General features: G+C 40.2%; 2 protein-coding genes and 1 long non-coding RNA gene across 3 annotated transcripts in view; all 3 read right to left on the bottom strand.

Annotated features, from left to right (window-relative positions):
• LOC121826808 (leukocyte immunoglobulin-like receptor subfamily A member 6) overlaps nt 1-11,978 on the bottom strand; it is a 75,176-nt gene extending 63,198 nt beyond the window's left edge. Inside the window, exon 1 of the mRNA XM_076568939.1 lies at nt 11,697-11,978. Coding sequence (XP_076425054.1) covers nt 11,697-11,790 — 94 coding nt within the window. The 5' untranslated portion in view covers nt 11,791-11,978. The remainder of the gene's footprint in view (nt 1-11,696) is intronic.
• Nucleotides 7,460-11,568, bottom strand: LOC143272823 (uncharacterized). Its single transcript, XR_013050406.1, has 3 exons — nt 11,254-11,568; nt 8,182-8,232; nt 7,460-8,079 (listed from the first exon to the last, which is right to left on the bottom strand). It is a non-coding gene; the product is annotated as an uncharacterized LOC143272823 (long non-coding RNA).
• A 900-nt stretch (nt 11,979-12,878) lies between the features above and the next one.
• LOC143269951 (leukocyte immunoglobulin-like receptor subfamily B member 3-like) lies at nt 12,879-23,579 on the bottom strand. The gene is made up of 5 exons (XM_076557979.1): nt 23,566-23,579; nt 15,113-15,441; nt 14,669-14,965; nt 14,076-14,360; nt 12,879-13,171 (listed from the first exon to the last, which is right to left on the bottom strand). The coding sequence occupies exons 1-5, from the start codon at nt 23,577-23,579 to the stop codon at nt 12,879-12,881; spliced, it is 1,218 nt and encodes a 405-aa protein (XP_076414094.1).
• Nucleotides 23,580-24,052: the final 473 nt, after the last annotated feature.

The following is a 24,052-nucleotide window of genomic DNA, read 5'->3' as shown; positions in this document are numbered from 1 at the left end:
TGAATGAGGAGGAAGATTCTTGGAATTTCAATTGGTAGATTAAATGGAACTAATTAGAACAACTACTTTCTCCAGTGAGCAACTGCTGAAACACATTTCTCTGTGAGAGGTTTGTGCCTTTTTGTAAATAGAGCATCAGATAAACATGTGTGTATATATGTGTGTACATACATTTACACACACACACACACACACACACACATATATATATATATATATATATATATATATATATATATATATATATATATTCATCTGTCAGTTCTGTTCCTATAGAAAATCCTGACAAGTACAGCATGAAACTAGACACATGCTTCCTGGAGGAATGATGGGAATAGTGGAAAGAGTAGAGGAAAGGAGGAGTAGATGGTCAACATATATGGTATGAAATAGTCTGCAAATGCCTATGAATCCCATCACTATATACAGAATATACATGAATAGCAATATTTAAAAAGGAAGCAACACTTATATCTTATTGACATTGATAGCAATTTTATCAGGCAATAAAAATATATTTCTTTGTTGTTGTCTATGCTACTGTATCCTACTTTTTGGACCCTTTCCTCATATTGGGTTTCCTAGTCCAGCCTTGATGATGGAGAGGTGTGTGGTTTTGTTGCATTTTGGTGTGCTATGGCTGGCTGATGCACATGGAATGACTGCATTTTTCTGGTGAGAGAGGAAGTGGAATGGATGAGGGAGTCACTTGGGAGGAGCGACTGTGAGAGCATGGGGGAGCTGTGATTGGGTTGGAATGAAATTAATTAATCTATTGGTTAGAAAAGAAAACTAAAACTTCTACACCAACACATACACACACACAAACACACACGTGTGTTTGTGTGTGTGTATTATACATATATGTACATATATAAATACATACATACATGTGTGTATATATATACATATATATGCATGTATATACATATATATTTACCTAGAAGGGGGTAGGACAAATATATACTATGAAAAATAATACAGAGAAAATAAAAGCATTATCTATCCTTAATTATCCGAAATCACAAAATTAATTATTAAGTAGCTTAAATAGTTCATCAATGTTCCCAAACTAAGCATGTTTACATGAAAAACTTCACAAACATTGAGCCCATCAGTAATCACTGATTTGTAGTTTTGTTGATAATAGACTTTAAGTCTTATCTCTGGGTCTTTGTTTTCTCTGACTCAGCCACTCCAAACCCTTGACTGTTTCAAACACTCTCCCTCCCGAAAATTGCCAGCCATTTATCAGGGTTCCTTCATAATGGCATACATGGAAGAAGTCTGTGTTGTAGAATATTATTTTAAGATGTGTTACTTATGTTACATCTGTTTAACTCTGTGATTCTGTGATATTTTGCCTGTCTAAAACACCTGATGGTCTAAAAAAGAACTGAACAGCCAATAGCAAAGTAGGAGAAAGGTTAGATGGAACTGGCAGGCAGAGAGAATATATAGAAGGAAAAAATTGGGAAAAGAGAGATCCAGTAGCCAGAGAAGGAGGAGGATGCAAAAACAGCCATTTAGCTACATAGCCAGCCTTGAAGTAAGAGCAAGATTTAATCAAGTAAGAGAATGGGAATAGCCCAGGGGCAAAAGGTAGACAGGATAATTTAAAGTAATGGGGAATCGCTTCTCGGCCTTTTGGCTAAGATCAAGTGTTAAAGTTATGGGAAGCTAGCAAGAAACAAGCCAAGCTTAGTCTAATAATTAATATAATATATGTAGTTATAACATAATAACTAATTCTTAATTAGTCTTATAATTAAGAATAAACCTCCAATGTGATTTGTTTTGGAGCTGTGTTGTGGTCTTCTCAAAAGAGAAAACACAACTACAGGTCTGTGCTGAGCCTAGGACCATGAGAGGGAGAGGTGGGTTACTAATATGTGATAAGAATGCCCAGGAGGTGGCTGAGGACAGAAAATTCAGAGGCAGAGAAGTGGCTCAATGTATCTTAGCATCTGTACCAGCTTCAAACAAAAGCTTCTTAGAGGGCTCAGGGAAAGGTTGGCCAAGAGATCCTAGCCTGGAGTTTTTGCTTCAAGGCTGGGTGATGTGAATTCTTCCAAGCTTATGCAGAATGAATCACCCATAGCTGACATCAGGGAGACCCTGGGGACAATACAGAGCCATTGTGAATCACTAGTGATGGATTTCAGGAAAGTCCTGTAAGGAAGAAGGCCCAAGCATCTAGGAATAATTCTCTAATTCTCACAATCAGGTCTTTATATCTCTTGTAATCTGATTCATAAGACCTGAGCTCTGTCCTGTCACATTCTATCTTTGCTCTCTTTGGATCAAGGCTCACAGCAGGACATTTAGTTCTCAAATACTTCAGTCAAGGTTGGGTTTCCTGCACCTAAAACTAGAAGATGCAGGAGGTCACTAGGCATTGCCCATATCTGTGGATTGTTTTTATTGTAATTACAGCATCTGAATGTTCCCTTGTGGTTCAGCTCTAATTGAACACGGGATGGACATGGCTTGTGCCTGGGGGAGTTCATGTGTTAATCTGTATTTTCCTCAGTTGGACAGAATTAAGATTTGGAGTCCACAGGCCTGGGTGCCTCTGATGCTCTTCTGTATGTGCTGGAATCAAACCAAGGGGTTTTTACACCAGTGAAAGAAGAGACTTTTTAGCATGTATGAGAGCAAATCTCAAAGATTTGACATTTGTGTCTGTATTATGAAAAGTGTACAGCAGGTGGCAGTATGATGTCTGTCTATAACAAAATCAATGTATTCTGCTGAATTTTGAGAAGTGAAAATAGTTTCCCAAGGAAAAGAAGCCTGTACTGAGTCACTACTAACTCTGTTCCAGGCAATGACCAAAGGAGAGTTTGAGTACCTCTCCAGGATCACAGTCCCTAACAATTCATGGAGGAGGGTGATGTTGAGAGTCTAGATGTGTCTGAAACTCAAGAAGGGTTGACACTGCATTCTCAAGCTCACTCACTGAACAAGTGCCTTTCTGATAGGTAAGAGAGGGTAGGACAGAGAAATGGCATTTGTCCCTTGTCATCTCATTCTGCAGAGCTATGAGGAGGGGTAGGAAGGATGGCACTGAAAAAGAAAGACTCTGGTCAGGGAGGATCCACTTCAGTAATCACAGCTAGTGTGGGAGAATATGCAGAAGTATCTGTGTATCAGGGGTGGGACATGGGTGGTGAATACGTGGCTCATTTCTGAATTAAAATGATCTTTTCAGAACGATACAGATGGCTTAGAGTTTGGCTGCTCTTGCACAAGACCACATTTGGATTCCTCTCAGCTGTCTGTAACTTAGGTGTGGGGTACTTGACACCATCTTCTAGCTTCCTTTCATAATTTCTCCATGGAGTACACAAATGCAGGAAAATGTTCATAAACAAAAATTAAATTGAAGTTGAAATGAACCTTTATAAAATTTGAAGTCTAGGCACATTTCTTCCTCTAATCAACACTCAGAATCTTCACTTTGGAGAAGGAAAAGGAGACTATCTCATTCAGACAAGACAAAGGAGAACATTGGTTTGTTTCTATCACTTATGTAAAGTGGAGACTTGCTGGTGGAAGTTAATCATTAAGAATGGCATTTATAGGACAGCCCATATCCAGTTCTCTCTCTGCTTCCTGACTGTAGATTATATTTGAGCAGTACCATGCTTTCCCAGCCATGGTGGACTGTACTATTTCCATTAGCTACAAAACAAAATAAACACTTCCTTAATTTGGTTCATATCATTCTGTCACAACAATTAGAACAGTAATAATACAGCACCTTCATAATGAAAACAAGAACAGTAGACACTTCTAATCCCATCTCCCAGGTTAGAAAGAAGGAAACATGGCTCCTCTCCACTCATACTCATGGTTGCCTTTGAAACCGTAAAAATTTTCAGCAATTTTAGATGTTACAACAAGGTGGTGAATGGGTTTTGAATTTATTCATTTGCTAGATGAGAGGCAGGAATTTGGGTTGACTCTTCAGTGTGTAGAAATCAGTTTCCCACCATCATCAACTATATAGGTTAGTTTTTTTTGTTATTTCTCCAAAGTACATTTTGAAAAGCTTAGCCAAAATTTATGTGACTATAAAGGAATGAGCTTATTTCTTGGCCATTTATTCTATTCATTGGCCTCCATGTCTGTATAATGTTGACTCTAAGTTTATTTTATAGACAGTCTTTATTATGTGGAGGTATCTTGGTTTATATATGAGGAAGAATCTGATGTTTTGATTCATGATCATAGTGGTAGTGACAAATTCACAGAAGTTAACATGTGCATGACGTTGAACTTTACCATAGATTCGTTATCTACCCAGAGTGGAAGAATATGCTATTTAGACTTTACTAGAAATGTCTGACTACTAGTAACTTCTCATGAAATCTGTACCAATTAAACCCATTAGGTACAAACTCAGGGTCATTGATATGCTTTCACATCACATTAAACACAGGGATCAGTTAAACAGCCATTTCATCCATGAGCTCACAGCAACTGAGGTTAACTGCAATGGGCATGTGCAGGATTGGCCCTGTGAACAGTAGGCATGGATGAGGGGCCTCACTGGGCCTTACCACTTAATACTGAACAATTGGATTGACTGATTGTGGGAGAGGTAGGGTCTTTGTCCTCAGTTGTGGAACCACTACTGAGCTTGCTAGACTCCAAAGGATATCACACAGATGGTCTTCTTTAAACTCTGGAAGTTGACACACAAAAGGAATGGGCAACAGCAAAGTTTAGTAGGGCTATTACAAGGGGTGGAGGTGAAAGTGGTCACTATGCACAATGTATATCATGTAACTGTACATATAAAATTGCAAAAATACAAATTTAATTAATAAAATAATAATTTTTTTTAGAAAGGAATTTAGGCTTACTTTGGAATAGTATGACCAATACTGAACCCACACTTGAATATTCCATTTTCTCTCTGTTGTCAGTTTTTTGTAGTTTGTGGTCTCTGCATTGTCTGTAATCAGTTCTTTCTATTTAGTCTGTGTCACCAGGACTGCGTGATGTCCTTCTCTGAGTCTCTCACAAAGGGCTTTTACTTTGCCATTAACTAAATAGTGAAATCTTCAAGAGTTTATAACAGATTTAAATCACTGAGTACAGCTAAAATTTACGGACTCCATCTGTGCATTGAATGACCCAAATAACAAACAGTACCACAAATGCACTTTCATAATTAATATCTGCATTATAATTTCAGCATTGAAGGTGGATTATTTTCAAGGCCATTATCTAATTATCTCCTGTTTTCAGTAAATGATTATCATAACACACATATAGCCACATACATTGCTCTCGGGTTCAGGTCTTCAAGAACCCCTATCTGAAGATCAAAACTATGTATCAGATTAGAATATAAAAGCTCTTGACATAGGCAATGTATGGCAAATAAGGTTGGTTGTTCCATAGTTTTCTTAAACACTGGTTAAACAAACAAGCTGTGGTCACAGTAGGGTATCAATCTTAAAACTTAAGTGACTTCAAGATGTATTATTAACTCTGGACTTGGGGTTCAGAAAAAGGTCCAGCCTCTTTGAATTTAAGAGTTTTTTCCCTTATAAAACTAGTCTTCCAATCTAGAATTGGACACCTTGACAGGTAAGTCACAAAGAAATTGTCACCAAAAAATGTTCTATGATCATGAGGTGACAGGTTTGGAGAGACACATGAAAAATAAAATAACATCAATTAATTTGAGATCCATTTTTTTAAATCTGCACCTTTCCCTTAAGGAAAGATTAGAAGATCTGAAGAAGTGGATAAGACAAGATGGAAGCAGGATACAGGACAGTAGGGGAGGGAGAATATATAAACAACACATTTTACATATGTATGAAACTGTCAAAGATAATGGCAAAAAAGAGAATGGCTATCATGGAAAAACAAAACCAATAAACGCCAGTAACAAACTGGAAAAAGAGGAACATTTACATGCTTCAGGTTGTCACTTAAATTCATTCAGTTGCTATGAAAACCAGCTTGGAATTTCCTTAAAATATTGAAAGTAGGACTAGAATTTGACCTAAATATACCACTCCCAGTGCACACCTAATGAATTCTAAGTCTACAAACCAGAAAGCTTGTTACACGTCCATTTTTATCACTGCAGTATTCACAAAAAAAAAGAAGAAATGAAACAAGTTTAAATGCCCATCAACTGATAAATTTATAAAGAAAACATGGCAACCCATGGAAGAGCTGGAGGGGTTGAAGGAGCCAGAGTGTTTGAGGACACTGTGATAACATGGCCGCTAGAATCAACTAAGCAAGGCTCAGTGTCTCACAGAGCCTGAAACAGCAATCAGAGACTGCATGGGTCTATGGGTGCTAAGTCCTCTGTGTATATGTTGTGGGTGTTTACCTTGGGGATTTTGTGAAACTCCCAACTTTGGGAATAGAAATGTTTCTGATTCCTTTGCTAGCTCTTGGGACCCTTTTGATCCTACTGGGTTTCCTCATCCAGAATTGAAATGAGGTTTGTGCCTAGTCTTATTTCATCTTGTTGTGCTGTTTTCAGATGATATCTTTGGAAGCCTGCAGGAGGAGAGGCTTGAATCACCTCTACTAAATGAACCAGGTTCTGCTGACTCCCCATGGGAGGTTTTACCTTGTTGGAGGAGGAAATAGGGGTTGGTGTGGGGGAAGATTGGATGCACAGGAGGAGGGACGATATGGGGATATGTGGTTGGTATATAAAATGAATACAAAATTTCATAATAAAAATAAAATAAATAAATGTATTTAAGATAAGGGAAAGGCTATGTAGAGAGTAATCATAAAATACTTTACATTAGGACTTTGCTTTCTAAGTAATGATTTCAAACCATGTTGTAGCAGGAATCTTAGAAGGTCTTATTAATAAAATCAATCCTGAGCCAGGTATTGGAGTGAATGCTGAAAGATCAGAGAGACAGAACAAGCCACAGCTAACCTCACCTGGCCAACTTCTCAGCTGATCTTCTTTCCTCAGACTGGAAGCCTCTGTGTCCTCATATCTGAATGGATCTTAGCTGAACTGCTGCTTGATAGGCAGAATGCTTAACCAGCCAAATGCTTCTAGTTTCTGGTCCTCATGCCTTTTATACCTTTCTGCTTTCTACCACCACACCCTGTGATTAAAGGCTTGCTGTCTGGGATTAAAGGCTTGTGTCACCACCCTTGGCTGCAACTTTGAAGCCAAGGGTTTCTTCCTCTGGAATGCTAGGATTAAAGGCGTGTGCTACCACTGCCTATCCTACATACCTAGTGGCTTTTCTGTTCTCTGACACCAGATAAGTTTATTGGGGTACACAATATTTGGGGAACACAATACCACCACACCATGTGAATAATATCCTGCCAATGAGTTCTTCTAACAATGGTATATCAATGGCAATCTTTTCCCTATTAAAAGAATTATCAAATGGTGAAAACTGAAGGTCCCAAAGTTTGCAAGAAGAGTCTCAGAATATCATTTGAATAAAGTAACTTATTTTTTATCCTGGTGGTTTATTTCTGCTGATGTTTATTGTAATTGAGTTTAGTACTTTGCTCTCAGTAGAAAAGAACCTGAAGTTTGTAATGTTGATGGGAACATAGTAATCTAAAATAATAGAAAGTTACATGAAAGAAAGACAAAGCAGAATAAGTGTATAGATTAGGAGACAACCCTAGTTGATAGTACAGAATGTTCCCCCAAGCCATTAGGTGAGAAGAAAAGAGGCACTGGTCAGCAAATTTCACAGCAAGATGTAAAGGAATAATTTAGATTGGTGGAGAAAGTACTCTCCATCCTGATAAACACACATTTATTTCCCTTGCACTCAATTCACATTACCCTTAGTCAGTTCGCCAACATGAGCAACTGTATTTTCTTACAAATCCACCCTGAATCCCCATACTTAGTGTCTAGTCCATGACACTGCAAAAGATGTGTTGCTGTACTTCCCATTCATAGTCCATTTCTGTGTTGATCATGTCTAGAGCTGTGACAAGCATCAAACACCAGTATTCCAAGGACCACAAGGACCAAGGCTGCCATCCCCATTCTGAGCAGATTCTCCACTGTGTGGTGATCCTGTGTCTCTGAGTCTGTGGTTGTGGAGAAAGAATGAACGGAAGAAGAACATCAACTGAGGAAGATCAGATATCAAAACCCTCAGAAAAGCTGTATGAGTGAGAATTTGTACTTACCTGTGTTTGGTTTTGACATGTTTTGTGATATAGTGATGTTCTCAGCAGATCCTAAATACAGAAGAGAATGTACACAATTAATGAAGTACATAAGACAGCAGAGAGACTTCTCTGAAGTCAGCATTCATATTTCCAGTAATTTTCATTTCTTATAATTGAATATTAGGCTAATCACAAAACTTCAGAAGGATCCAGTATCAATCCTTTCCCTAGGGTGCCATGATTCCTTCTGGATCCTTCACAGACATTAAGGTGTTTGAGTTCACACTTCAGACTAAGACACTTGAGTATGATGTTTTTTTTTTTTTTTATCAACACAAGATCTAAGTATTGGTGAAGAAAATCACCTCCCATTTCCAATTCAGAATTTAGGAGGCCTTCCTATCCTTTCTGTTCAGTCTAGGGTATGGGAACATGCAACTAAATTCATGAAGGAGAAATTGTGTGTGAGGTCCATATCATTTTTTTTGTATTCACCACCTCTTACTCACATAACCATGCATTGTAAGACTGACTCCTATCACTTTTAGACATTTTACCTACTGGTCACCCAGCAGGAAGGCACATTGTGGAGGATTAAATGCAAGAAATCCAAACTTCAGCTGTGTTCCCTACTCTGAAGATAAAATGCATGAACTGAAAGGAAGGAGCCTGAATGCCTTGTCCTGGCTCTGTTGCATACCCATACACAGTGTCACCATCACAGTGTCAGATACGGCACAACAATTTTGGAAGTGTTTTCTCTGTATGACGAAGACACAGATAAGGTCAGAATTAAAAAGAACTTAACATCTAGGCCAGTGCTTTTCAATTTACAGTTGTGGAAACTGAGAAATCGAAAGGAGAGCGGCTTTTACATGTGTCTGTCCCTCTCAGAAGAGACTCCATCTATCCATCTTTATATTGAGTCCCTGGACAAATCCTCAACAGAGTTCTAGTTTAGACCTCTATGGTCAGACTCCAGGGGGTGAAGGGAGAGTCTAACCCACTGTGGGTGATACCATCCTTGAGGTGTTCATCCTGGATTTTATATGAAAGCAGGCTAAGGAAGCCATGAAGAGCAAACCAGTGAGCAGCACCCCATGTAATCCTCTGTAATGACACCTGCCTCCAGCGTCCTGACCTGTTTGAGTTCCAGCCCTGACTTCCTTTAAATATTAACAGTGCTGTGTAAGTGTAAGCCAAATAAAGCTTTTCCTATACAACTTGCTTTTTGATGATGATATTTCATTTCAACACTAGAAACCCTAATTAAGATTCTTCTATTCTTTCTAGGTCAGTGACATGGGCTCTCCCATCTGAGCAATAGATGCCAAGGGCTACCTTCAGCCATCATGACTGGAACCATCCTCAGGGCAGCAGATCTAGTGATAAAGAATTCTCCTATCAAAAACAGTTGAGCAAACAAGAGACAAATATCTCCAGAGGGTTACTGGCCCCTAACCAAATATGTGGTCTACTCTTGAAGTATCCATAATATCTAAAGAGCCCACACTTGTTGGATGTCACAGGGATCTTTGGAAACAGAGCCTGGGACTATCCAGTGTGTGTGTACTGAGCATTGGGGGACCTGGAGAAATTCTGTTCTTCCCCAGTTTCAATTAATCAATCATATCTTTTTGATGAGACACATTGGAGGTTCACCCTCCCACCTGAGGTATCAACATGATGACAGAGTAGTTTTACCTTCAATGACCCTTAGTAAAAAGAGGACACAGTCTGTTAAATGATACATTGGCACCAGAAGTTGGACGGTAGGTCAAATCAATATATTTCCTGAGGAAAAATGTTGAGGACATGATGTGCTTGATCTCACAAGTAACATGGGAGATATCAGGAAAGTTATCCATGCAGTGTGACTCCTGAACTGATAAATACCTGTTTTCTATCAAGAGAGCTGGGAATGGATGTTGTTAATAACCAGGGGACCATGTATCTGTAGCTCCAGACATCACCTGAATACCCCAGAATGTTTATCCCAGACTCTGTCTCCCTAGACTTTTTCACTAGCTCTCAGTTAATAAAGTCCATCTTAGGCAAGATGTGCTATACACTTTACAGCCTGCTGACATGTACACTATGTCAGTCATTGACCACACTAGATTAAAGGCCCTTTAGCTATAGAACCCATCTTCATGGTCACATTTGAGTTGAGATTTGATGCAATAAATCCTAGGTGTTCACTGGATTTTCTATTACAGCAGGAATCTTTTTTTCCGAATTTGTACTGTGTTTAAATTTGCTTACAATCAACCACATGGTGTCATACATTTTAGAAGTGTAAAGCAGCAAGTATTATGTTAGTGTGATCAAACTTTTCCTTGTTATTTCATATGGGTCCTATTCTCCCAAGCAGCAGAGCTTTCAGGGACTCACACACAGAAAATGTGAAGACTGTGACCCTTAGTTTCCAAAGACCTGTCACCACCAGCTCCAGGGTGTCACTGTGCTGTATCCACCCAGCAGAGTCATAACAGTAACAGTGATATTGCCCTGCATGATGCTCTCTCATTAATGGAAGGATAAGCTTGGCCTTGTGATCAGGCAATGGTGCAGTTAATCTGCCCAAGGGTACTGGCCTCCTTCCTTATACAGGAAATTATATATATATATATATATATATATATATATATATATATATATATATATATATATATATATATATATATATGGGTTTCTAGTGTTCCTGCACACCAGATTGTCACAGGATTCCCTGAGGTGATCACAGAGCTTGGCTCAGCCCAGATTCTGGGTTTCTGGAAGGTCCCTACAAAGAAGTAGGTGAGAGGCATGTGGGAATTTAAACTGTTGCACAGTGGATATGATACTTGGACTTGACCCTTGAATAACATGGCATATGGAATCCTCAGAAAACCCTTCTCTCTATCACACTCCCAATTTCCCTTCTGAGAACACCCCTCAGTACTTTCTGTATCTTGACTCCCATAGTCTGCATCTGTATATGTGGGCTCAGAAACCATTCTTTCTCTATACTTATCACACATTAGGGTCTCCTGGGGAAACCTGTTTCAGGTTCAGTGTCATTCAATAGAAGAGATGTGGCTTACTCACCTGAGACAAGAAGCTCTAGAATGTCACTCCCTTCTGACCACACTTGAGGCTTCCTTGTGTGATAGCCATAGCATCTGAAACTCCATCTTTCACTGAGTGTGATGGGACCCACTTGGAATCTGGCTGATGCCTGATCAGTATATACATATTGTGAGTCCATGGAGCTGTAGAACTGCTTGTCCTTAATTAAAATGAACCTGCCATATCCCTGATTTGAGATACATGAGAGGGTCACAGACCCTCCTAAGGTTACAACAGGGTTTGGCAGTGCAGACAGGGTGGGTTTGTTGTAGACTCCTAGGAGAGATACATATGGACTATTAAATGGGTTCACACAGTCTGGATTGTCCCAAGACCTAAGTAATGAGTGGGGATACATTCAGAGCAGACATTTCCAAAGAGTCACATCTGGACATTCATATGATTCCTGAGACTCCACTCACCTGTCACCACCAGCTCCAGGGTGTCACTCTTCTCAGTCCACCCAGCAGAGTTATAACAGTAACAGTGATATCGCCCTGCATTATTCTCTCTCATGGATGGGATGATAAACTTGGCTCTGTGATCAGGCACTGGTGCAGTTAATCTGTCCAAGGGTGCTGGGCTTCCTACTTTATACAGGAAATATATTTGGGTTTCCTTAGTTCCCTCACACCAGATTGTCACAGGATTCCCTGAGGTGATCACAGAGCCTGGCTCAGCCCAGATGCTGGGTTTCTGGAGGGTCCCTGAAAAGACATAAGTGAGAGGCATGTGGGACTTTAAACAGTTGTACAGTGAATGTGATTCTCAGACTTGACCCTTGAATAACTGAAGGACACATGGAAGTATCTGAAGATCCATATCTTTGCCGACCCTCCCATGTTCTATTACCACAACAACTCTCATTAGTTTCTGTATCTTGACTCCCAGAGTCTGCATCTGTATCTGTGGGCTAATACACACGTCCTTCCCTGTGCTCACTACAGGGACACATAGAGACCTCTGAAGACATGTCTCTCCCCTCCCCCTACCAAGTTCCCTTCTGAGAACCCCCACTCAGTAGTTTCTGTATCTTGACTCCCACAATCTGCAGCTGTATATGTGGGCTCAGGAACCTGTCCTTCACTGTACTTATGACACATTAGGGTCTCCTAGGAAAAACTGTTTCAGGTTCAGTGTCATTCAATAGGGAGCCTGGGGCTTCCTCACCTGAGACTAGAAGCTCCAGGATGTCACTCCCTTCTGACCACACTTGAGGCTTGCTTGTGTGATAACCATAGCATCTGAAACTCCATCTTTCACTGAGTGTGATGGCACTCACTTGGAATCTGGCTGAAGACAGGCCAGTATATACATATTGTGAGTCCATGGAGCTGTAGAACTGCTCATCCTTAATTAAAATGAACCTGCCGTATCCCTGATTTGAGATACATGAGAGGTTCACAGATCCTCCTAAGGTTACAACAGGGTTTGGCAGTGCAGACAGGGTGGGTTTGTTGTAGACACCTAGGAGAGATATATGGACTATTCAATGAGTTCACACAGTCTGGATTGTACCTCAGAACTGAGTAATGAGTTGGCATACATTCAGAGCAAACTTTTCCAAAGAGTCACATCTGGGGATTCATATGATTCCTGAGTCATTACTCACCTGTCACCACCAGTTCCAGGGCATCACTCTGCTGTGTCCACCCAGCAGTGTTATAACAGTAACAGTGATATCGTCCTGCATTATAAGCCCTCATCGTTGGGATGAAAAACTTGGCCTTGTGAACAGGCACTGGTGCAGTTAATCTGTCCAAGGGTGCTGGGCTTCCTTCTTTATACAGGAAATATATTTGAGTTTCCATGGTTCCCTCACACCAGATTGTCACAGGATTCCCTGAGGTGATCATAGAGCCCGGTTCAGCCCAGATGCTGGGTTTCTGGAGGGTCCCTGAAAAGACATAAGTGAGAGGCATGTGGGACTTTAAACAGTTGTACAGTGAATGTGAAACTCAGACTTGACCCTTGAATAACTGAAGGACACATGGAAGTATCTGAAGATCCATATCTTTGCCGACCCTCCCATGTTCTATTACCACAACAACTCTCATTAGTTTCTGTATCTTGACTCCCAGAGTCTGCATCTGTATCTGTGGGCTAATACACACGTCCTTCCCTGTGCTCACTACAGGGACACATAGAGACCTCTGAAGACATGTCTCTCCCCTCCCCCTACCAAGTTCCCTTCTGAGAACCCCCACTCAGTAGTTTCTGTATCTTGACTCCCACAATCTGCAGCTGTATATGTGGGCTCAGGAACCTGTCCTTCACTGTACTTATGACACATTAGGGTCTCCTAGGAAAAACTGTTTCAGGTTCAGTGTCATTCAATAGGGAGCCTGGGGCTTCCTCACCTGAGACTAGAAGCTCCAGGATGTCACTCCCTTCTGACCACACTTGAGGCTTGCTTGTGTGATAACCATAGCATCTGAAACTCCATCTTTCACTGAGTGTGATGGCACTCACTTGGAATCTGGCTGAAGACAGGCCAGTATATACATATTGTGAGTCCATGGAGCTGTAGAACTGCTCATCCTTAATTAAAATGAACCTGCCGTATCCCTGATTTGAGATACATGAGAGGTTCACAGATCCTCCTAAGGTTACAACAGGGTTTGGCACTGCAGACAGGGTGGGTTTGTTGTAGACACCTAGGAGAGATATATGGACTATTCAATGAGTTCACACAGTCTGCATTGTCCCCAGACCTGAGTCATGAGTGGGGATACATTCAGAGCAGATTTTTTCAAAGAGTCACATCTGGAGATTTATATGATTCCTGAGTCTGCACTCACCTGTCACCACCAGCTCCAGAAAGTCACTGTGCTGTGTCCACCCAGCAGAGTCATAACAGTAACAGCGATATCGTCCTGCATTATACTTTGTAATGGATGGGATGATAAACTTGGCCTTGTGATCAGGCACTGGTGCAGTTAATCTGCTCCAGGGTGCTGGGCTTCCTTCTTTATACAGGAAATATATTTGAGTTTCCATGGTTCCCTCACACCAAATTGTCACAGGATTCCCTGAGGTGATCACAGAGCCTGGCTCAGCCCACATTCTGGGTTTCTGGAGGGTTCCTGAAAACAAGTAGGTGGGAGGAATATGGGATTTTACCAGTTGCATGGTGAATATGAAACTTGTAGTTCACACTTGTATAACAGAAGAACACATGGGACCATGTGAACATCAGTCTCTCTGCCGACCCTGCCAGGTTCCCTTCTCAGAACACCCCTCAGTGCTTTCTGTATACTGACTCCCATAATCTGCATGCTGTATTGTGGACTCAGAAACATGTTCTTTCCTTTGTTCATCATACATTAGGGTCTCCTTTGGAAATCTGTTTCAGGTTCAGTGTCATTCAATAGAGAGAATGAGACTTTCTCACCTGAAATTAGAAGCTCCAGGATGTCACTGCCTTCTGACCACACTTGAGGCTCTCCTGAGTAATAGCCATAGCATTTGAAACTCCATCTTTCACTGAGTGTGGTGGGACTCACTTGGAATCTGGCTGAAGACCGACCAGTATATACATATTGTGAGTCCATGGAGCTGTAGAAGTGCTCGTTCTTAATTAAAATGAACCCATCATATCTCTGATTTGAGGTACATGAGAGGGCCACAGATCCTCCTAAGGTTACAACAGGGTATGGCAGTGCATACAAGGTGGGTTTGGTGTAGACACCTAGGAGAGATATATGTGGAATATTAAATGGGTTCATGCAGTCTGGATTATCCCCTAGACCTGAGCAATGAGTGGGAATACATTCCGAGAAGACTTTTCTAAAGGGTCACATTTGGGATTTCATATGATTCCTGAGTCTCCACTCACCTGTCACCACCAGCTCCAGGGGGTCACTGTGTTCTGATGTGCCATCAGGGCTTTTATAATAACACCAGTACTGGCCTGCATCATGACTTTTAATGGATGAGATAAAGATCTTGTCCTTTTTTTCAGTGTTTTCATGAGCTGTTGGTACGTGGGGATCTGGGTTACCTTCTTTATAGAAATGGTATTCCTGGGCATCTAAGGGGCCTTCACAAAGTAGAGTTACCTGCTTCCCAATGGTTACCACATTCCTTGGCACAGCTCCGATTGTGGGTTTAGAGAGGACCCCTGAAAACAAAACAAAACAAAAGAAAAACAAAAAACAAAACAAACTAAAGCAAAGAAAACAACAGCAACAAAAAATGGGAGCTGGGTCAGAGGACATCCTGCTTCATTCTAAGCTCTCAATCTCAGGAACTTGTAGTCAACACCAGTAACGGCCCACACCTGTTCTTCTCTATCTGTTTTCTTCAGAGTTAACTTTTGATTCCCACTGATAGTGTACACCCTAGAAAAAAGCGGAGGACACTTACCTGCCAGCACTGGGTTCCTGGAGCCCAGACTCAGTCCTGCAAGAGAGTTACCTGTGAGTGTATGTACTTGAAGCTTGAGCAGGATTCCACTTCTAGATCCCTTCTGAGCTACTGAGATACCCTGATGGATTACTGCTCAACTATGATGTTGACTACTTCTCAGAACAGAATTCTCTCTCCACAACTTCATTTCTCACCAAGACAAAGCAGAACTGTGAGGGTGGGGATCATAGCCTCTTCTAGTTGCCAAAAGTTTCCAGATGGTTCGTCCTCTTGCCAAAAATCAGACACAAAGTATATTGCCTGCTCAGTATGGTGTCTCCTTTTCATGAGTATGTTATACAGGCAGTCTTTGCAAAAAAAAAAAAAGGAACAGCTCTTTCTAGGCAAGTGGCTTTTGTTTTCCCACTGCTGTGATGGGTGGACCTGCAAAACATGTGGTCTCTGTTCCTGTGGGTTTCTTTGGTTTTGGTTTCTGACACAAAGCCTCCTGAAATCGGGCAGGTCTGAATATCCTCCCCTTTCTCAGTCAGCTTCCTGTGAGATTGGTTTACAAACCCTTATCTGATTGTGGTCTCTTCTTTCAGAGCATCTCCCATATACCCTTCTATATTTGCTTGCATGGTCCTCTTCACCAAAGATGCAGTGGGGAGAAGCTTTGTCCTTCCTCAATTGAATACATCAGGCTTTGCTGATTCTGCCTGGGTACTTTAAACTTTGGAGGAGGGGATGGGGTTGGTCATACGGGGAGTTTGGGGGATCATGGAAGGATGAGGGGGTGCCTTTCATTGTAAATTAAAATGAATAAAAATAATTTTTAAATAGAAACAGTAAAGCTATTGAATGCCTTGTGTGGCTTTAATGGGCTATATAGTAGGAATATTGAAGACAGTGGTGCTGAGGGTGATATAGATTCTGGGGGCCTGGCTAAAGCAGATTCATAGAAGAAATTTAGTGTTTTGCCTAGAGATCATTTTGTGATATTTAGGTGGCTATATAAAAGTATGGGGTTGCTTTTGGCCCTTATCTAAAGAGTATGCCTGGGGCAAAAGTGAAGAGATTTGGATTAATTCCACAGAGGATGTTTCCAAACAGCCTAGCATTGACTCTGTCATGTGATTATTAGTTGTCATTCTTATAAATAGCTATAATGAAAAAACAGCGAGATGTATAAGGATATATTACAAAATGTACAATTTGAAGAGAAAATGGGTACCAGGAAGTAGAATGGAGTTAAATCCTGATTTCACAGAGATAAACAAATTAAAGAAAAGTAGAATGTTAAATAGAAAAATAGGAAATAGTGAACTCATGGCAAGATAATACCAACCTAAGCTTCTATTTTGTGAAAGTGAACTAAAAAACAGCTTTTGTTGAGGCATGGTGGCACACAACTTGAATCCCAGCAGTCCAGAGAAAGAGGCATGCAGTTCTCTGAGTTCAAGACCAATCTGGTCTACAGTGCAAGTTCCAGGACATCAAGCATAGGCAGTGAGGAAAAGCACTGAAAACAGAAAGGTATTGAGGATGTAATTAAATGAGGGGGCCATGTTCCAGCCTTATCAAGCAGCATAATTTGTAAATTTGGTCATGGGGACCTAAATTCAGAGTCAAAGAAAGAAGAAAAGGGGTTATGGAATCTTCCTCCATTCTGAGGAATGCCCCTTTGGCCAGGCATTTGTGAAGGGTGTCCATGTATAGAGGCCCAGAAAGACCATAATGTGAAGCTCTGAAGGCAAAGCTTGGGTTGCCTTTGAGACGCCAAGATGTTAGAGATGCTGGAGCCTTGGTATACCTACCAAGGCAAGCTCCGAACAGGGAAGGCAGCCAGCTCAATAGAAAAAAATCTGTTGCAGGTAACAAGGGTGGAAAAAAAGTTAGGAATCAGAAAATTTCTTGACATCACCCATGAAGATACAGATTTTAGAGTGTGCCCAGCTTGTTTTTGGTCTTGCCTTGGTCCAGTATTGTCTTAATATGCTCACTTTCCTCATTTATGGGGCTGTAATTTATATTCTATTCCATTATAGGTTGGAATGATGTGATCTAATTATTTATTGTAATTTGATAGATTATTACAGTTTAGAAAATCCCATAAGTCTCAGAAGAGACTTAGGACTCTTATATGCTATGTAGACTTTTGAAATTGGATGAAATACATTTTTCATTATAGTATAGTTACAAGCCTTTGGGAAACAGAAAGTGGACTGTGGTAGTTTGAATGTAATTGGTTCCCATAGGCTCATAGTGAGGGGCAATGTTAGGTGGTTGCCTTGCATATGCCTTGCATAGCATAGCAGGTGTGGCATTATTATAGGGAGTATGTCTCAGTTCACTTCCTGCTGCTGCAGATCAAGATGAAGTATGTTCAGCTCCTCTCCAGAGCCATGTTTCTCTGTGTGCTGCCATACTTTCCCACCAAGATGATAAAAGACTAAACTTCTGAGTTGTAAGTTAGCCCTTATTAAATGGTTTTCTTCATCTGAGTTAACCATGGTCCTGGTGTCTCTCCACAGCAATAAAATACTATCTAGTACATGTATGGAAAACTGCTCTCATTGTCATTCTAGGCAGCACAAGACGTACACCCCACAACAATACAGGGCAATGTCATGTTTTTCTATAACACATTAAAAACAAACCTATTGCTAAAAAATAACACAAAATTTGGTTGCAGAACATGGAGGAATCAAGCTGAAAATGAGCTAGAATTTTCAAACTTTTTGTTAGCTTCTTTATTTTGAATGTGTTTTGTTAACTGCTAAAGGAGGAAGGTAACATATGGCCTCACTAGCTGGGAGCCCTGTATGCTACAGTACCTCCTTGCAAAGTTCTATCTCCATTTTGTGCAGTAGAGGCATGACTATTAAGGGATGACTAACTCTTTTCTTATGGTATATGTTTTATGTTCCACAGAAGAGTATCCATGCGGGTGCTGTACACTGGGTTACAAACCAACCACTGGAGATGTTATACACCATAAAGGGAAATCTAAAACTGTTATTTTGCTTAATCGCAATCATGTTAAACAGCTTTCTTGCTATGTTTATATGAACAGATTTGTTCTGGCCTCAGAGTCATTGAGATATGTAGCACAAACTCATAGCTGGCAAAAGGTGAGAATATGTGACTAATGAGGGCTTGGACCTATTCAGGATATATATATATATATATATATATATATCCCTACAAGGCTCAGGAAACATAGAATAAGAAAGCTTCAGGACAAAGAATAGTGCTGCGATATACTATTTCCTGCACATTATGTTGCATTCTACAAATAAGCTCATAGCAATGTGGTTACATGCACAAGAATAGCATAATCCTCAGCTGTCGATATTTAAATATTATTAAACAGAGGTACTCATGAGGCCTATGTCAGTTAATTTTCCTGTTAATACTATAAAATACTCAGTGGAGGAGTGCGAGTTAAAGTCAAAAGTTCTTTTAGAGCTACAGCCCTAGGCTAGAGTTGACCAGCAAAGAGAAATAAAGCAGCAGAATCTTAAATCATCCAATCACATGATATCCACACCAGAAAGCAGAGAAGGACAGATGAGTACATGCTGGTGCTCTGGTCACTTTCTTCATTTTTTTACAAACAGGCACCTTGTTATCCTAAGAATAGTACCACATACAATTAAGATGGGACTTTCCACAACAATCACTGTAATCAAATAATGCCTTGGAAACATGTTCAGAGGCTCAGGAGTCATAATGAGTTGTTGGAAGTCCTGACCAGGTCTTCCATAACTCTGTGCTAACATTTACATTCTGGATCTTCAGGCTCCCCATCTCCTTCTTGTCAGTGTCTGAGTTTAATCTCCATGGGGATATTTAGCCCAGCATTTGCTGTATCCAGATTGACAATTCATATTCCTCTGGTTCTTATCCCTTTAACAAAACGAGAGACTATCAAATGGGAGTGTTCACACTTGACCTTGACAAAACAGCTAGGATGCACAAAACAAGGGTTTCCTCTTTATAGATGTCAGAAATTCCAAAGTCAACTGAAGACAACAAATCTTCTCTATTATGAGAATGCAAAGATGTATCAGAGTTTGGTGTTGTACAGCCTCCTTACACAGAATGAAGTCAGGAGTGCTAAGGCTGCCACTTCTCTGATCAGTGCACTTTATTGCTCCCAGAATGGATCTTTTTGACCTTGGTATAGAGGGTGAGGCTAGGACTACAAGGTCCTCATGGAGGGAATCATATATACAAATCTAATCAGCAAATACCACAGACCAGGTCTTGTTTGGCAAAATATTTTTAAAAAAGTGTCAACAGTGTCCAACCAGACAATTTCTTTAAACACTGGACTAAAAGTTTTTAATTAAATTTTAATTTAATTAGTTTTTAATTAATTAATTAAATTTAATTAAAATTAATAATGAGTGTCATAAATTCAAATGGTTTGAGAGTGCCGAGTTTAACAGTGCCTTATTTATATTTAGTTATTTTATTCAGGTATCTGTCTTTTGCTCATAATATTGTTTTGTTATTTACTCAAATTCCTTTTCCATAGTAACAAAACCAAAACAAACAACAACATCAAAAAGGCTCTTAATGTACAATGTGGATTATGATGATTTAAAACATAAGAAATTAATACATGAGAATCTGGGAAGTAGAACATGCACAGAAATGAGGACTCAAACCTCACTGGTGGTCATCATAGTCCCCCTCATCATGGAATGAGAAGAAAAGAGGGAGAAATCTACAAAAAGTCCACAGTAAGGTGGAGGGTAACATTAATGTCCCTTGACCAAAGAATAGACAAAGAAAATGTGGTACATTTACACAGTAGAGTATTATTACTCAGTTGTAAAAAAGAAAGAAATCATGAAATTTGCAGACAACTGGATCAAACTGGGAAAAAAATCATCCTGAGTGAGATAATTTAGACCCAGAAAGACAAACATGGTATTTACTCACTTATAAGTGATATTAGCTATAAAAATAAAGGACTATTATGCCACAATCCACAAACTCAGTGAGTCTGAGTAACAAGGATGGATCAAGAGGGGGACACATGGATTTACCCGGACAGGGGAAGTACAGTAGAATTTGGAGGTGAACTGGAGGCAAGTATGGAAGGGAACAGGGGGATCAGGTGGGGTGGAGATATTGAAGGAGGGGCTCCAATGTCATGCCTTCCATTGTTTTTCTTCATTGTTTCTTCAGGAATACTAGAGACAAACTAGTCTTGACTCAGCCCATTTAGAGAAAAAAGGAAACATAAAACAATTGCAGTAATTCAGGTAGCAACTTATGCGCAAACAAGGTAGAACATTCAAATGCTTAGACAACACTTCTTTAAGAGAAAGCTGAAAGGTCAGAAGTCAGAGTTCTTGCTCATGGTTAATATACTTCCCCATTTCCCCAGCCTTGGGAAACAGCTCTACTTGTAAATTGGCACAATAATGTAGAACACAGTAACTGATCATTTCTACTGCAGTCCAAAACAAAGATTCTACCTATTGTACAATGATATACCAATTTCTGCTTTTTTTTATGGGGATAGAAACATCATGACAGCTTTCTAGAACATTCACTGAGTGCTTAATTACTGAATTAGAGGCCATGTTATTCACTTTCCAGAGCTGTGAAATTACCATCCATCACACTACAAAATGTAACTAAATACAACTGAAATAAACTAAAAGCCACATTTGAATGAGAGGTGACTTAGGTTGCGAAAGAGAAGAAAACAGAACAGAAAATGTTTTCAAAGCAGAAGCAAAACAATGTGCAGGAACAAAACTAGATGATACAGCATTTTCATTTCTTCAGTGGGAGTATTTCAGGCTGGGGAGCCAGAAAATGAAACCTCTCCAATGAAAATCCCTATGGGATTTCAGAGTCAAGATCCCTGGAGCACTCCATCCAGCAAATCATTCCAGCCTCCATATTAACTCAATGACTTATTAGAGAGCCAACCATTTCTGTAAACCGAACCAGAGTTCATACTACTGGCAACCCAAGCATAATGAGCAGAGTCAAGAATTATGATGACTCACACTGGAGAAGAAAATAGAGAGTTGGTGACCTGACTTTGGCATGGAAAGGCAACCTATGAGATAGAAGAGAAGGAGGAAGTTCATTATTCCAGGGTGAGCTCCTTTCAGAGTTTCTCCTTTGAACTCCAGATTCATAAAGACATCAATGCTTCTATTGAATAGTCTTTCTCTGTAATACAATGCCTATTTTATTTATTTATTTTTTACTTATTTATTTATTTAATTTTTATTCATTTTACATACCAACCATAGATCCTCCTCTCATCCCTCCTCCTTCCAGTCCTCTGACTGCCCCCCCAAGCAAACCCCTCCTCCTCTCTTCCAAAAGGGCTTCTTCTTTAGCTGTCCCATGAGGTGTCAGCTAAACCTGGTACATTCAGTTGAGACAGGACCAAGCCCCTCCCTACTTCATCAAGGGTGAGCAAAGTGTCTGACCATAGGGAATGGGATTCAGGAAGCCAGCTCATGCACTGGGGATAGATCCAAATCACACTGCCAGGGTCCCCTCCAACAGATTCAGCTACACATCTCTCTCCCATATGCAAGGGGTCTAGTCTGGTCCCAAGCAGGTTCCACAGCTGTTGGTCTAATGTCTGTGAGTTCCTACGAGCTTGGGTTAGTGGTCTCTGTAGATTTCCCCATCATGATCCACAGATGCAGTGATCCACAACCAAGCACCAGGCCGAGCTCTGAGAATCCAGTCAAAGAGAGGGAAGAGAGATTATATGAACAAGGGGGGCCAAAAGCATAGTCTATTTTTACCTTGAGTACTTCGTGATGTTGACAGTGGCTTTTCATTTCCCTCCAATTGGATAACCTAGTCTCCTTCCCATTAACTTCTTGGGAAAGGTAGTGGCACATGTTCCACATTATTTTCTTAATAAGAGTTGGAGGAGGAACTCTATTTAGTGAAGTATGATGTCTCATGGCAAAAATAAAGTCCTGGAAAGCCACATGCCCAGCCAATGATTTATATAAAGTGCTATGATCTAATGATGCCACACAGTGCACTACACGGCTTGGAGACACACCTGTGTACCCTGTCGGGAATCTGCCATGCTGCTTAGCTTAAGTGGCTGGCAGAAAGCTCCAACTCATGGGCAGATGTCAGAAGATGAGTCTCTAAGCTGCTATTGGCATGAGACTGTGAGACTAGGAAGCTTAGTGTGGCTACATTTCTGTTGCATTTGGAATCTTTAAGCTTCCTTAGGTCTAAGTGGATTAATGCCCAACAGTAAGTGCCAAATATAGCTGGAGGTTTTCCTGTGTCTGCCCAGTCCTGCAGCCACTCAGACCCAAGTAAATACACACAGGCTTATATTATTTTCAAATGATATGACCTAATGGCTCAGGCTTCTCACTAGCTATCTCTTACATTTTAAATTAACCCCTTTCTATAAATCTATAAGTTGCCACATGGCATGTAGTTTACCTGTACTTTTACATCTTGCTTCTCCTGGCAGTGGCTAGCAGTATCTCTTCTTCCTCTCCTTTCTCTTCCTGATTTTCTGCTTGGATTTCTGCCTGTCATGAAGCTGCCTTGCCAGACGCCAATGCAGATTTATTTATGAATAACCAATTAGAGCAACACATATTCACAAAATACAGAAAGATACTCCACAGCAACATCATCATCATCATCATAATCACCATAATCATCATCATTGTGGTTTGCATGACTTGAATGAAAATGGGCTACATAAAATCATATTGAAAATTTTAGTGAGTGGCATTATCAAGTTTGGTCTTGGTGTGAGTATTGCCTTTGTTGTTGGAATTATGTCATGGGAGTGCCTTTGTGGCACTGAATGTCAAGGACAGGCCCAGTTCCTCTCTCTCTTATAGCTTATTGCTCATTTAGATGTAGATCTTTTGCTGCACTGTCTAGTACCATGTGTACCTGCACTTGGTCATGCCTCACACCATGATGATAATGGACAAAACCTCTGAACATGTAAACTATTCACAATTAAATCATTTCCTTTATAAAAGTTGCTGTGATCCTTATGTATTTTCAAAGCAATAGAAACCCTAACTAACCAATTTGTTGATAACTGAGCCCAGGGTATTGCTGTAATAAACTTGATCATATATTTTCTTGGAGCAATATGGACCACTTTGGGACTTTAAACTAGAAAAGCAATTGGACATTTCAAGCAGGGCTTAATGAGCCATACTAATAGAAGAATGGAATACATGGATTCTGAGTGTGATTTGAATTATGCAGGCATAGTTGAAGAGATTTCAGAGGATAAGAATATTAGTTTGTGGCCTAGAGACAATTTCTGTGGTATTTTGGTGAAAATGTGGCTGCTTTCTGCATTTGCAAAAAAAATCATATGGTTTTTAATTGATGGGCTATGGAATAATAATTTGAGCAAAAAAGA

Source organism: Peromyscus maniculatus, chromosome 1, assembly GCF_049852395.1.
Source record: "Peromyscus maniculatus bairdii isolate BWxNUB_F1_BW_parent chromosome 1, HU_Pman_BW_mat_3.1, whole genome shotgun sequence".
NCBI classification, from domain to species: Eukaryota; Metazoa; Chordata; class Mammalia; order Rodentia; family Cricetidae; genus Peromyscus; species Peromyscus maniculatus.
The sequence above is the reverse complement of the archived record's forward strand: the minus strand, read 5'-3'. Positions and strand labels throughout refer to the sequence as shown.

What these genes read in the sequence shown, in the direction of transcription:
- LOC143269951 (XM_076557979.1), bottom strand. An exon ending in CCTGGAGCTGGTGGTGACAG is followed by an intron (nt 14,966 to 15,112) that starts GTGAGTGGAGAC and finishes TATCTCTCCTAG; the next exon opens with GTGTCTACACCAAACCCACC. An exon ending in TCTGGAGCTGGTGGTGACAG is followed by an intron (nt 13,172 to 14,075) that starts GTGAGTGCAGAC and finishes ATGTCTTTTCAG; the next exon opens with GGACCCTCCAGAAACCCAGC.